At 37.6% G+C, this 14,766-nt stretch overlaps 1 protein-coding gene across 17 annotated transcripts in view; it reads right to left on the bottom strand.

The window, feature by feature from the left end:
- Nucleotides 1-14,766, bottom strand: part of SP100 (SP100 nuclear antigen) — a 101,254-nt gene that overhangs the window by 13,524 nt on the left and 72,964 nt on the right. For 14 of the 17 annotated variants that reach the window (XM_047721249.1, XM_047721256.1, XM_047721244.1 and 11 more), the window contains 4 exons: nt 10,882-10,926; nt 4,478-4,549; nt 1,923-1,970; nt 544-648 (listed from right to left, as the gene is read on the bottom strand). In XM_047721249.1, the coding sequence (XP_047577205.1) occupies nt 544-648; nt 1,923-1,970; nt 4,478-4,549; nt 10,882-10,926 (270 nt within the window). The remainder of the gene's footprint in view (nt 1-543; nt 649-1,922; nt 1,971-4,477; nt 4,550-10,881; nt 10,927-14,766) is intronic. The other 3 variants (XM_047721250.1, XM_047721246.1, XM_047721253.1) reach the window with 3 other exon arrangements.

Below are 14,766 nucleotides of genomic sequence, written 5' to 3'. Positions count from 1 at the left end.
GGGGAGGGGGTGGGTATCACCATTCCCAGACCTTAAAAGAGTGTCTCACTGTCCTAAACTGTTTATATGAACAATATAAATGGTTTATGCCAAAAACCTGCTTTCCTTCTGAGAGTCTGGAATTTTGGCATGTGCTAGGCAGAGGACACCTATGTGACTAACCCCTGGTAAAAACCTGGACTCCAAGGCTGGGGGCAGCTCCTCTGGTAGATGGCATTTCACATGTTACTACAATTCATTGCTAGAGAATTAAGTGTGTACTGTGTGACTCTATTGAGAGAGACTCTTGGACACTGGCACCTGGTTTCCTTTGGACTTTGTCCTGTGTGTTTTTTCCTTCCTTGATTTTGCTTTGTACCCTTCCAGTCTAATAAAATATCACCATAAGTTCACTATATGCTGAGTCCTATGAGTCCTCCTAGTGAATCACCAAACCTAGGGATGGTCTTGGGAGACCCCCAACACAGGCATCTACCCCCTGAATAATATATTATTCACATGGGTATTTTCCAGTTAAAAAGCACAGAAGATCATGAAACCCACCTTGTATCATTTTCTCCTTATATAAAGTCCCCTTTGCCTCTCCACAGGTCACAGGAAGTTCCAGAAGGTAAAAATTTATACGTGTATCTCTGGGAATTCTTGGACCTGAAAAGAAGCATTATTTTTTTCATTCCATCTTTCTGAACAACTGTGCACTGTTTTGATCACACCCATCTTGAGATCTTTCTTTTATAATTTAAAATGTATGGGAGGGCTTTCCCCCACGAACTCATTACCTTTCTAGGTCTTTCTTTTATGGCAGATTAGGAGCACAAAGATAATGTTATTCTCCGAAACCCTACATTAAAAGCTTTGTGCAGAGGTGTCTGAATCTCCAAATTTGTTGACCACAACTCCCCATTGTGCCATGATTTTCCTCCTGTTGTATTATTGCTTTGAAGTTATGTAGCTGGAGATAAAATTCTCAACTTTTAGTTTTGTCTTGAGGAATCAGCTCAGGGACAGAAAGCAAGATAGCAATGGGGCACCTAGCTGGGGCAGTGTCTCTCTTCTCTACTTGCTCTTTGCTTGCTTCACTTCTCCTTCATGTGAGCTTTCTCTGTGGCTAAAAAGGAAACTCAGAGTAGAGTGTACTAGAAGTGCAAATTACTCAGGGAGGGGACCTCTGCACATACCTTGGGTGGGGGCACTGGGATCTGATTCTGCTGAAGCAGGCATTGCAAGTCTTAAAATGAAGGAGCACCTTCAGAGGCAGGTGCTCCTGTCTTTCTGAGCAGAACTGAGGGGGATTCATCAAAAACACAAACTGGGGCTTCTCTATGGAATGGGAAGTATGGGTGGCCATGGTCCTTCCAGAGTTAGTTCTGTTAGAGCTGGAGTGGGCCTAGAAGGTCACTCAGTCTAATTCACCTGCCACCCACCCATTTACAGAGAAGGAAATTGAGGCCAAAAAACAAAAACAAAAACAAAAACCCACAAATGATAATCCAAAGTCACACAACCAAAAGAAGTTTGGAAATTAGGACACAAGTCTTGTATTACCACCTAGGGTCCCCCTTGATGGGCAACCTATGGCTCTTTATGTGGGCAAGAAGAGGGTCAGTTAAATATCATCAAAGTCATACCTTTTATATTTTTTTCTTTATATTTCCTTCCTCAAAAGTTATCAGTGTAGTAATAGAAGCCCTCTACAGGTCCAAGAAGGCCTGGGGTCTCTCAGATCAACTGGCTAATCATTGGAATGGGTATTATATCATCTTGTCTTATTGTTGAAGTTAACCAAGGCCAATGATTATCCTAACATTTGTTACTTATTCAAAAAGTCAATTAAGTAAACTGATTGATTACTCAAAACACAGAGTATAAAATAAGAATTTAGATACTTAATTATTAAAAGTATATTTTTTACTTCCTTTTACCTCTTTTTCTGCCTCTTCTCAAAGACCTGGTGATGACTGGTTTTCTCCCTGAGAAAGTAAAAAAATAACACAAATGTCTCTTGTTTATAACATTACATTGCAAGTGGTAGTGTTTTACAAAAATACCATTCAAATGTAACTTTTCAGAAGCCTGTCTAGTACTTGAAGAAATGTAGCAAATGTGTGAATGAATCAGGAATCAGGAACTTTTTCCTGTAAACTAAGAGATAGTAAATACTTAAGGTACCTAATTGCTGTTGTGACTATTCAAATCTGCTGTTGTATTATGAAAGCATCTGTAGATAATATGTAAATGAAAGATGTGGCTGTATTCCAATAAAACTTTACTTACAAACAGCCAATTGGCTGGATTTGTCCTATGGGCCATAGTTTGCTGAACCCTGGCCTAGACTTAGTTACAAAGATGATACTTAACTGAGATTCATCCTATATTTATTTTACTATTATCTCCAAATAAATTTGAAACAGTGTTTTGTAGATTTCTGAAGCAACTTGGTGAGAAAAATAGCGAAATTAGACATCTACTAGGTGCTTCTTTTCTGTCAAGAACTATCCTTAGACCTTGCCTCTATTAACTTACTTCATTCTTAGAACAAATTATCAAACAGGAACTAATACTATCCCCACTTTACAGATGAGAAAATCAATGCTCACAGAAAAGAAATACAGATTAAATGAAGATGCTGAAGATTTCCTTTAGTAAAGAGACAGAGATAAAGGGCAGTAATACAAGGTTTCAAGGGAGATTTCATGGGGGATTCTACAGGTCAGATAGCTTCCCAAAACCCTAAACCTGAAAGAAGATATTTGTGCTGAAAGTGGTGGCAAAAATGAGCAAGGAGGTCAAAACTAACTCAATGAAGGGGAACTTATAGAAACTGATGTCCAAGTTCTAAAAGGCACAGGGTTAGAGATAGCCCAAAGGGTTGACTTTAAATACGTCCCAGAAGAATATAGTATCTGATTTATGTTTTGATTGTGTCCAAAGGAAGAGTGAGTCATGTCCATGTGCATGTTTGGGTCTGTCATTATTCCAATGTTCTTGAATGTTGGGGTCAGAGACACACACTTGATGCTTTTTCTATCTAAAGGTCTGTGCCCATGGCTGGCATCCTGGGGGACTAATTTGGATAGTTCAGATCCCAGGAGAAAAATCTCCAGATACTCAACTATAACTCATCTTTCCTTTAAATAGATTATGATCAGATGAGGCTGGAAAGGTTTTTTTTTCTTCAACCAATCACAAAAAGCCTTCATTTGTGGGGCCTTTGCTATAACAATTAGCCAAAGGGTTTTTAAAATCTCATCAAGATAAAAATGGACCCATGAGATGTTTATTGATGAGTCCTATTCTGAGAGGAATCACATCCCAAGGTCAAGCATGTTCTACCCTAAAAAGTATTACCTTAGGAAGTTTATCAAGATATTATGAAGGTATACTGAGAGAGGGGTTTCCCAAACCTGCATAAAAGAATCACCAGCATGGCTATTAGTACTAAAGACTTAAGACATGTAAAATAGGGAACATGTAGACTACAAATAAATAGATGAAGCTTTTTAAAAAAATTGCTCTGCACTGATGAGTTCCAAAGAACATGACTGTGCCAAGTAGGGTAGTTAGTATGATTGCCAGCTGTAAAAAGTCATCCATGTAAGTGTGGCTTTCTGTGGAACACCCCTCTCCTGTCACTCATGGTGCTGAAGTGATAGGTATACCCAGGAATACTAGCCAGTCCTGGTTCACTCTCCCACCTTTCCTCCCTCCTTACTGCCACCCCTCTCTTTTCCTGCAAGGGTCAAGGCCCACTGTCCCATGAGAAGATACCTGTGCCCTCTCTGCTTTCTCCTTGCTTACTCTGTCCTCTCCTTTCTCATGAGGTGGCCAAACTTATACCCCATCTAGCCCTGGTCATAATCTGAGTCTGTTGAGCAGTAGCCATTATTGGCAAACATACATTCTCTTGCTCTCAGTTTCTCTCTGTTTAAATCCTCTTGGGACTAGTGTGTGAGCTAGATTCTCCTTTCATCAAAACCACAGGATATGAAGCTCTATATGAGGCTGAGATGGGCCGTGGAGGACAGTCAAGATATTTTTATTTATCTTACTTTATAGATGAGTAAACTGAGGCAGAAGAGGTAAATTGACACCCTCCAGTCCACATGATTACCTCGAGGTCATGGGACATGAGGAAGGACAGGTACATCACCTATGAATTACATGGTGTTTCATGTCTATTTCCAGTCCTGAAAGTTATCCATTCAGTGGAGGGAGCACTGCATTGTCACCAAGGGCCCTAGGTTCTGGTTGCAGATTCATGACAGAATTATTTTTTTGTGGTATTATCATCTTTCTCTCCTTGTCACCTTTTGGAAATTGACTAAATCTGATATATTTCTCAATAGTACAGCTACATAAAGCAATAGGGAAGTAGGTTTGTTACTAAAAGCATAGAATAAAGCATGAGAATTTAGATGTTTAGTTACTGAAAATGGAAAATGTATGCTTTTTTTAAATTAATTTTTTTTCTTTTTACCTTTTCGTTTGCCTCTGTTCCATAGGGCTCTGTTAATCAGAGTTTGGATTCTATGTCTGCCTCTCCTTCTCACTGAGAAGACAAAAATATAAAAATGATGCTGCTGACATGTGAGCCAATGAGGAACTCAAAGGAGAAATAAAAAGAAAACATATAGAAACAAATGAAAATGAAAACACAACAGTCCAGAATCCTTGGGACACAGCAAAAGCAATTTTAAGAGGGAAATTTATAGTGATACAAGAATACCTCAGGAAACAAGAAATATCTCAAATACATGATCTAACCTTACACCTAATGGAACTAGAAAAAGAATAAATAAAGCCCAAGTTTAGTAGAAGGAAAGAAATATAAAGACCAGACAAATTAAATGAAATAGAAACCAAAAGAAAAGAAAAGAAAAGAAAATACCAATGAAGTAAAGAGCTAGTTCTTTGAAAAGATAAACAAAATTAATAAATCTTTAGCCAGACTCATCAAGAAAAAAGGAGAGAGGAAACAAAATCAGGAATGAAAGAGAGGGAAAATAAGAACCAACACCACAGAAGTGCAAAGGATTATAGAGACTGCTATGAAAAAATATATGCTATCACATTGGACAACTTACAAGAAATGGATAAATTCCTAGAAACATACAATCATCCAAAATTGAATTAGGAAGAAATAGAAAATCCAAACAACCGATTATTAGTAATGGAATTAAATTGACAATCAAAAAATTCCCAACAACCAACAAAAATCCAGGACTAGGTGGAGTCGCAGGGGAATTCTACCAAACATTTGGAGAAGAGTTAATGCCTGTTCTTCTCAAACTATTTAAAAAAAATAGAAGAGGAAGGAAAGCTTCCAGAGCCATTGTATAAAACCAGCATTACCCTAATACCAAAACCATTCAAAGACAAAGACAAAGATGAAGAAGAAGAAGGAGGAGGAGGAGGAGGAGGAAGAGGAGGAGGGGAAGGAGGAGAAGGAGGAGAAGAAAGAAAAGAAGGAGAGCCAAAGGCAAGGGAAGCAAGGGCAAAAATGAACTTTTGGGGTTTATCAAGATCAAAAGCTTCTGCACAGCAAAGGAAACAGTTAACAAAACCAAAAGACAACTGACAGAATGGGAGAAGATATTTGCAAATGACATATCAGATAAAGGGCTAGTGTCCAAAATCTATAAAGAACTTAGCAAACTCAACACCCAAAGAACAAATAATCCAATCAAGAAATGGGCAGAGGACATGAACAGACATTTCTGCAAAGAAGACATCCAGATGGCCAACAGACACGTGAAAAAGTGCTCCACATCACTCGGCATCAGGGAAATACAAATCAAAACCACCATGAGATATCACCTCACACCAGTCAGAATGGCTAAAATTAACAAGTCAGGAAATGACAGATGCTGGCGAGGATGCGAAGAAAGGGGAACCCTCCTCCACTGTTGGTGGGAATGCAAGCTGGTGCAACCACTCTGGAAAACAGCATGGAGGTTCCTCAAAATGTTGAAAATAGAACTACCCTATGACCCTGCAATTGCACTGCTGGGTATTTACCCTAAAGATACAAACGTAGTGATCCGAAGGGGCACGTGCACCCGAATGTTTAGAGCAGCAATGTCTACAATAGCCAAACTATGGAAAGAACCTAGATGTCCATCTACAGACGAATGGATAAAGAAGATGTGGTATATATACACAATGGAATACTATGCAGCCATCAAAAGAAATGAAATCTTGCCATTTGCGACGACGTGGATGGAACTAGAGGGTATCATGCTTAGCGAAATAAGTCAATCGGAGAAAGACAACTATCATATGATCTCCCTGATATGAGGGAGAGGAGATGCAACATGGGGGGTTGAGGAGGTAGGAAAAGAGTAAATGAAACAAATGGGATTGGGAGGGAAACAAACCATAAGTGACTCTTAATCTCACAAAACAAACTGAGGGTTGATGGGGGGAGGGGGTTGGGAGAGGGGGGTGGGGTTATGGATATTGGGGAGGGTATGTGCTATGGTGAGTGTTGTGAAGTGTGTAAACCTGGCGATTCGCAGACCTGTACCCTGGGGATAAAAATATATGTTTATAAAGCTGTGTAAAAAAAAAAAAAAAAAAAAAAAAAAAAAAAGAAAGGATGAATACCCAAGTTTTGTAGCAACATGGACGGGACTGGAAGAGATTATGCTGAGTGAAATAAGTCAAGCAAGAGAGTCAATTATCATATGGTTTCACTTATTTGTGGAGCATAACAAATAGCATGGAGGACAAGGGGAGATGGAGAGGAGAAGGGAGTTGAGGGAAATTGGAAGGGGAGGTGAACCATGAGAGACTATGGACTCTGAAAAACGATCTGAGAATTTTGAAGGGGTGGGGGGTGGGAGGTTGGGGGCACCAGGTGGTGGGTATTGTAGAGGGCACGGCTTGCATGGAGCACTGGGTGTGGTGCAAAAATAATGAATACTGTTATGCTGAAAAAATAAAAAAATTAAAAATTTTAAAAAAAAAGAAAGAAAAGAAGGAGAGGAAGAAGAAAAAAAAAAGAAAAGGAAAGAAAGACAACTACAGGCCAGTATCCCTGATGAACAAAGATGCAAAAATCCTTAACAAAATACTAGCAAACTGCATTCAACAATACATTAAAAGGATCACTCACCATGACCAAGTGGAATTTATTTTAGAAATGCAAGGATGATTCAGCATTTGCCAATCAATCAGTGTGATATACCACATCAACAGAATGAAGGATAAAAATCAATCTCTATGAAAATACCAACAACACTTTTCATAGAACTGGAACAAATAATACTAGAATTTATATGGAACCACAAAAGACCCCAAATAGCCAAAGCAATCTTGCAAAACAACAACAGAGTTGGAGACATCACATTCCCGGGTTTCAAAATCTATTACAAAGCTATAATAATTGCAAACAGTGTGATATTGGCAAAGAAACAGACAACACAGATCAATGGAACAGAATAGAGAGCCCAGAAATAAACTCACACTTATGCTAAATTAACTTACGACAAAGAAGGAAAGAATATACAATGAGTAAAAGTCTCTTCAAGACATGATGCTGGGAAAACTGGACAGCTACGTGCAAAGGAATGGAACTGGACCACTTTCTTACAGTATTTTCAAAAGTAAACTCAAAGTGGATTAAAGACCTAAATGTGAGACCTGAAAGCATAAAATTCCTAGAAGAAAAGACAGGCACTAATATCTTTGCCACCAGCCTCAGGAACATTTTTTCGGGACCTGGCTCCTCAGGCAAGGTAAATAAAAGCAAAATAAGCTATTGGGTCTACACCAAAATAGAAACTTTTGCACAGTGAAGGAGAAGCATCAACAAAATAAAAAGGCAACCTACTGAATGAGAGAAGATATTCACAAATGATATATCCAATAAGGGGCAAACATCCAAAATATATAAAGAACTTATACAACTCAATGTTTAAAAAATTGGTTGAAAATGGGTAGAGGATGTGAACATTTTTTCTAAAGAAAACCTACAAATGGCCAACAGACACATGGAAAGATGTTCAACATCACTAATCATCAGGGAAATTCAAATCCAAACCAAAAGGACAAGAAATAAAAAGTGTTGGTGAGGATGTGGAGAAAAAAGTAACCCTTGCACACTGTTGGTGGGAATGTAAACAGTGCAGCCACTGTGGAAAATAATATGGAGCTTCCTCAAAAAGTTAAAAATAGAAATAACATACAATCCAATAAATCTACTACTGGGTATTCACCCAAAGAAAACAAAATACTAATTCAAAAAGATTTATGTTCCTATGTTTATTGCAGTATTATTTGCAATAGCCAAAATATGGAAGCAATTGAAGTGTTCATTGATAGATGAATGGATAAAGAAGATGTGGGGTGTGTGTGTGTGCATGTGTGCATGTGTGCGCGCATGCATGCGTGCTCACGCATGATGGAATATTACTCAACCTTAAAAGGATAAGTTCTTGCCATTTGTGACAACCTCGATGGACTTAGAAGGTGTTATGCTAAATGAAATAAGTCAGATAGAGAAAGGCAAACACTATTTAATTCCACTTATATGTGAAATGTAAGATACTGCACAGATGAATAAACAAACAAAAAGCAGAAACAGGTCAGGAAATACAGAGAACAAACTGATACCAGAGAAGAGGAGGTGGGAAATGAGCAAAACGGGTGAAGGAGAGTGGGAGATACAGGCTTCCAGTTATGGAATGGATAAGTCACAGGCATAAAAATTACAGCATAGCAAATGCAGTCAAATCTAGAGATGGTTACAGTTTGGGGAACCAGCTATACACCCACTGGGATCATGAGAAGGCATGATTCTCATGGGCTTCTCTGGGGAAGGGAGGAGCTCAGTTAGCTTTTCTTGAAAGATATTCTGTAAAGAAAGATGATTTGAATGGACGACATGACCCTGGCAGGTATGTGGACCTCCCCTAAGGGGGAAGTGGTAGGCAATCAGCTGGAACTCCTGTGTTAGAGGAACTTCAGTGGAGAGATTCTTTCTAAAGAGGGGTTCTTTAAAGAGCCCACAAACATGGCTCATGCATTTTCCATATGTTGGAGACATGAAGGACATAGCCCTTAAGAGGGCTATTCCTGCTCCTTATGCCCTTCTCTCCCTCTTCCACAACTTGAACTAGCTAAAAGCACTGATACTGAGGAGGGTTAGACAAGAGTGTGGATAAGAGAAGAGGCTGGTCTCACCCAACTTCCTTACTGCGTATCAGCTCAGGCTTCTTAATATTGAATGAGAATATCACTGCTGTCAAAAAGGGATTAACACAGCTCCAGGGCTTACCTAAGACTTCATCTTGGGGCAGAAAGAGAACTATTTCAGAGAACAGTTTTGAAAAGGAGTTAGAAGGAACAAAATCAATTTGTGCTTAAACTACCAATTTCAACATTTTAGCAAAACAGGTAAGACAGGTTTCACAAAAACTCAGAGGAACAAAATCTTGGACCCGGGTAAGTATAAGCTTAGAAATAACTAAGATGATACAGGCAAATATGAAGATAAAATGATAGAGATGCTAGAAATATATGTGTGTATTTATTTATACAATATGTTTAAATTTTATTTATGTTATTTACAGAAATATATGTAATACACATATATAAAATGGGAGGAGCTCAGTTTTGTGTGTGTGTGTGTTTGTGTGTGTGTGTGTGTGTGTGTGTGTGTGAGCATGTATATAAATGATAAAATGACAGAAATAATCTGAATAAATGGAAAGGAAACAAAATACATCCCCATATATATATTTTGACTCCACAAGAAAAAGCCCAGCCAACTCTGAGTGTCTCATAAACTTAATAACAGTATTTCATATGATGTGATGTTAAAGAATGAACAAAAAGAAAGAAAGTCTATAAGAAGAACAAGTAGAATGGGAGAAGGAAGGGGAAAAGAAAGGAGGCAAAGAGGACGAAGGAAAGAAGGAACACAATGGAAATAACAATTGCAGAACCAGGTGCAGAGAATGAAGCATCACTGATCTTTTTCATTGTCTACTGCACAGACAGTATGCTCTGCCTGAGTTTAGTTTAAATAACTGTGTCCCAGGCTTAGATCTGAGGTGACACCAGGACTCTAGCTTCTGCTTAATTAATTCGAGTTCCCTCTGTTTCTCCTTGTTCTGTTGAGGGCTGTGTTCATTAGTTACAACAAACCTTTCTAAAATTTTCTCCTGGTCCCTCATTTCCCATTCAGGATTAGCTTGTCTCTGGGCATGCAGCTCCGTGCTTTATCCAGGTTCCAGCTCCTATTCTTGCCAAGGGTCTTAGGTGATAAGAGGCCAGGTTTGAGCCAATATGAGTCAGAGCTCTCCTCCAAATATGAAGAAGTCAGTGACTTTGGATAAAAACATGTAAGGCAAGTAGGCAAATTGCTATTTGTCCCCCACAATCACTCTTTCTTCCATAGGAATAGAGTTACAGCTAAGCCCATGGCTGCCTCACTACAGTTTATAGTTCCTGGCCTCAATGGCAGCTAGCTCTGGACATAATATCAAGCTTTGGGCAACAGGATGTGAGCAAAAGACCTTGGATCTTTCCATTAAAAGAAATCAATAGGTGATTTCCCTGCCCATTTTTCTTATTCCCACTGGCTGGGAGACAATGGCAACCACAGTAACTCTCTTCTGGACCCAGAGACGGAAACCATGTGTTGAGGAAGCCAGTCTCTTCCTTCCATTTCTGGATTGTTTGATGAAAGAGAAGTAAATGATATGGTTTAAAGCACTGTATTTCAGGCTCTCATTGTTACAACAACTTAGCCTGTACTCTAAACAATCATTATTTATGAAGTCCATTGGAGATTTCTGGGGTACAGGAAAGATGGGTTTGGCAGGAAAACCAGGGTTGCAGTAAGTACACAGATGTGAATTCTCAGAATTTTACCTTTTTGGAGATTGCTTTTTTTATGTATATGTCTTCTCTTTCTTCCTTCAAACAGAAAAGAAAATAAGCTTAACATGTCAGTAAGCTTCAAATATTTTAAAGTCTTTATTCTACCTTTGTAGTGCTAAATCTCTGGCTACCAACACATCACCACACTGAAATAAAAATAGCAACAAAAACAACCTACATTTATGCTAGTCATTTACAGTATATTTTTACCTACTTACATGAGGTTTTCTCATTCACAATAAGGAAAACACAAAAGGTAGCTGAAATCAGATAGGAGCTGACAGAGAAGAGGGGGAGTGTCACAAGGGTCAAGGAAAAGTAGATTTCAGAAATCACAAGTGTATGTCCAGGAATTTAGGGGTTTGCCTTGAAAAGCTGAAGCTATAACCCATGTTTAAAACAGCCAGATCTTAAGTATGAAATAGAAAAAAAAAAAAAAAAACCATTGGAAAAATGATGACAAATTTAGAAGGGATAAAAGAGATTATTTAAGGGCGATTTATAAAAGATGAACCAGGAAGTTTAGAAAAATTAAGAAAAATTAGAAAGAAAATAATCAATGGAAGATAGTCAACAAGTCAGCATATTTCCTAAAGAAGAAAATCAAAATAATAGAAGCGCTTTGATATAAATTCAAGAAAAAAAGTTTCTGAAATAGAACAAAAAACTGACTATACTTAAGTACATATATTTCTGCCCTATGGCAGAAAAAATTGACTCCAAACTGTCAACCCTGATATATATTCCAACAAATTTACTGGACTTTAAAGATAAAGAAAAAAATGGAATGGGCAACCTAAATAAAAAATGTTAAGTCATTTTCAAGGGAAGGGGATCTTGCTATAGAATTTTCTTTAGTAACAAACACCTAATGTTACAAGAAAGTGGAGAAAAATCTACAAGATGCTTCTAGAAATAGCGAGTAAATTATTTTTCACATATTAAAAATAAAACCAAATACTTTTGAACAGGAAAATTCTGGGACTGTTGTTCCTATGAATAATTATTGAGAAAACCACTTGAGGATCCACCTCAGCAAACCAAGATAAGACTGGAAAAATTTTGGCAAAAAGGATTAAAATAAAAGTGGGGATGAGGTCACAGAGCGGGATATTAAACGTACATGCGCTGACAATATAGAAATGGTATAATAAAAAAATGTGTGTGGAAGGGGGAAATATGGGTGGTAGAGCAAGATCATTGTCTGTTGGGCTCACGGCATGTTATTTGGACAAATCAAGGAGGGATATCAAGCACATTTAAGAGCTGAAAGATACATATAAAGGTAACATCATGATGGATCTAGAGAGTATAATGCTCAGTGAAATAAATCAAAGACAAGGACGCCTGGGTGGCTCAGTGGGTTAAGCCTCTGCCTTTGGCTCAAGTCATGGTCTCAAGGTCCTTGGATCAAGCCCCACATCGTGCTCTCTGCTCAGCAGGGAGACTGCTCCCTCCCTCTCTCTGCCTGCCTCTCTGCCTACTTGTGATCTTTATCCATCAAATAAATAAATAAAATATTTTTTAAAAAATCGAAGACAAATGCCATATGATTTCACTCATTTGTGGAATTTAAACAAAACAAATGAGCAAAGAAAAAAAGAGACAAATCAAAAACTGACTTTTAAAAACAGAGACCAAACTGATAGTTACCAAAGAGGAGGTGCGTGGGGGAGATGGGTAAATTAGGTGAAGGGGATTACAAGTACATGTATCATGATGAGCACTGAATAATGTATGGAATTGTTGAATCACTATATTGTACACCTGAAACTAATGTAACAGTATATGTTAACTATCCTGGAATTAAAATTAAAAAAAAAAAACCTATTGGCCACCAAAAATAAAAAAAATAACATTATGATCTAAACTTGGGTGCAAAAGGAAAGAGTGGGCAAGAAATAGGACACATGCTAAATTTATCAATTTGGGGGGTAAGAAATTAATGGGTACTATCTAAAGAGGGAGTATATAAAAGTAATTCTAAGAGTAATCACTAGATCAAAAATAAAAACATTTCTAAATATCAGAAGTACACACTTACTCCTAACCAGTGAAAATATGAGAAATGAGTACAATTCAACCATTCATTTCTTTTAAAAGGGAAAGACCCAGAAGTGGCTCACATTTCTTCAGCTCTGAGGCCATTGTCGAGAACTTCATCACAAGGCTAGCCCCAGGGAAGACTGAGAGGTTTAGTCTAGCTAGGTAGTCATGTACCCAAATATAACCACTGGAACAGAAATGCAAACCGTCCTATTAGAAGTACATACATGCACATAAATGCATAGAAGTCAGAATATAGAGTGTTGACATTTTCAATATCCAAGATATACTAGAATATCTAATAAAAATTAGTATGACACAAACAAGACCATGCATTTTGGTCCTATCTATAAAAGTAAATGGACATAACTCACTTATTAAAATAAAGATTTTGAGATTGAATTACAGAGTAAACTCCAACTTTTTTTTTAGATCTTCTAATTTATTTGTCAGAGAGAGACCACAAGCAGGGGAGCAACAGGCAGAGGAAGAAGCAGGCTCCCCGCTGAGCAAGGAACCTGATGTGAGGCTCCATCCCAGGACCCTGGGATCGTGACCTGAGCCAAAGGCAGATGCCCAAAAGACTGAGCCAGCCAAGTGCCCCTAAACTCCAACTTTTAATCCTATACAGAAGACTTATGGAAAAAGATACTTTACAAATATTGAAAATAAATGTATAGGTAAAAGTATATTCAGCATACATCAACAAAAAGAAACCAGGGAGTCATGGTCTGAATATCAAAAGAAATGTAATTCAGACCAAAAAGTTTTACGCCACTAGTAATTATGGGAGATACAATGGAAAATAGGTAGCAACCACTCCTAGTAGCAACTTTATTTTTACCACCTCAGTCTATGAGAGGTCAAGTGCACAAAACGAGGAGGCCCAATTAATACATTTAACAAGGTGGATATGATTAATTCATATTCAACTCCATGTCCAAAAAATAGAGAATGTACATTTCTTCCCACTTGGGGCAAAGAGGAAATATAAATCCAAATGGTAGACTAGCAAATAATGATAAATTATTTCCTATGAGAAACTATGCATTATCTAATTTTAAAAAGCACTAATTTTAAAAAGAATGAAAAAAAAATACATGCATAGTCTTCATTATTCATGGAGTCCATATCTGTGAACTCACCCACTTGCTAAAAGTTATCTTTTTAACCCCCAAATCGATACTCATGGCACTTTCACGGTCACTTATAGACATGGGCAGAGCAGTGGATCATTCAAGTCACTGATGGGACATTTATTCAGTGCTTCCATTGGTGATTGTGTTGTTTAAAATAGTAATAGTGCTGATGTGCTATGTCATATTCCTAAGCACAACAAGGTTGTGATGTGCTCTATGGAGAAAATCTGTGTGTTAGATAAGCTTTATTCAGGCATGCGTTCTAGTGCTGTTGGCTATGAGTTCAACATTTATGAATTAATGTATAGATTAAATAAGATCTCTTTAAATAGAAGCATTCACAAAAATACTCACAAAAAAGGGTATGTATTGATTAGTATGTTGTGGCCAGAGGTTCACAGGAACATAACCCTATACCTCCTCTAGAACCAATGGTTCAAAGTTAGCAAATTCTGTGTTTGGGGGTGACTTTATAGAATGTATCTACTTTGAATAGTGAAAATTGGCTGTATATGTACATATATATGGATATGTATGGATGAGTACATAAGCAATGTGTTTTCAGAGTCCATCCACTTTTTTTCATTGTTTTTTATTTTAAATATTGTACTTTTCTCTTTTTTTTCCTTCAAATATTATGCTTTTTATTCTCAGAATTTATATTTGGTCCTTTTTAAATAATTTCTATTTA

This window comes from Lutra lutra, chromosome 3 (assembly GCF_902655055.1).
Source record: "Lutra lutra chromosome 3, mLutLut1.2, whole genome shotgun sequence".
Classification (NCBI taxonomy): Eukaryota; Metazoa; Chordata; class Mammalia; order Carnivora; family Mustelidae; genus Lutra; species Lutra lutra.
The sequence above is the reverse complement of the archived record's forward strand: the minus strand, read 5'-3'. Positions and strand labels throughout refer to the sequence as shown.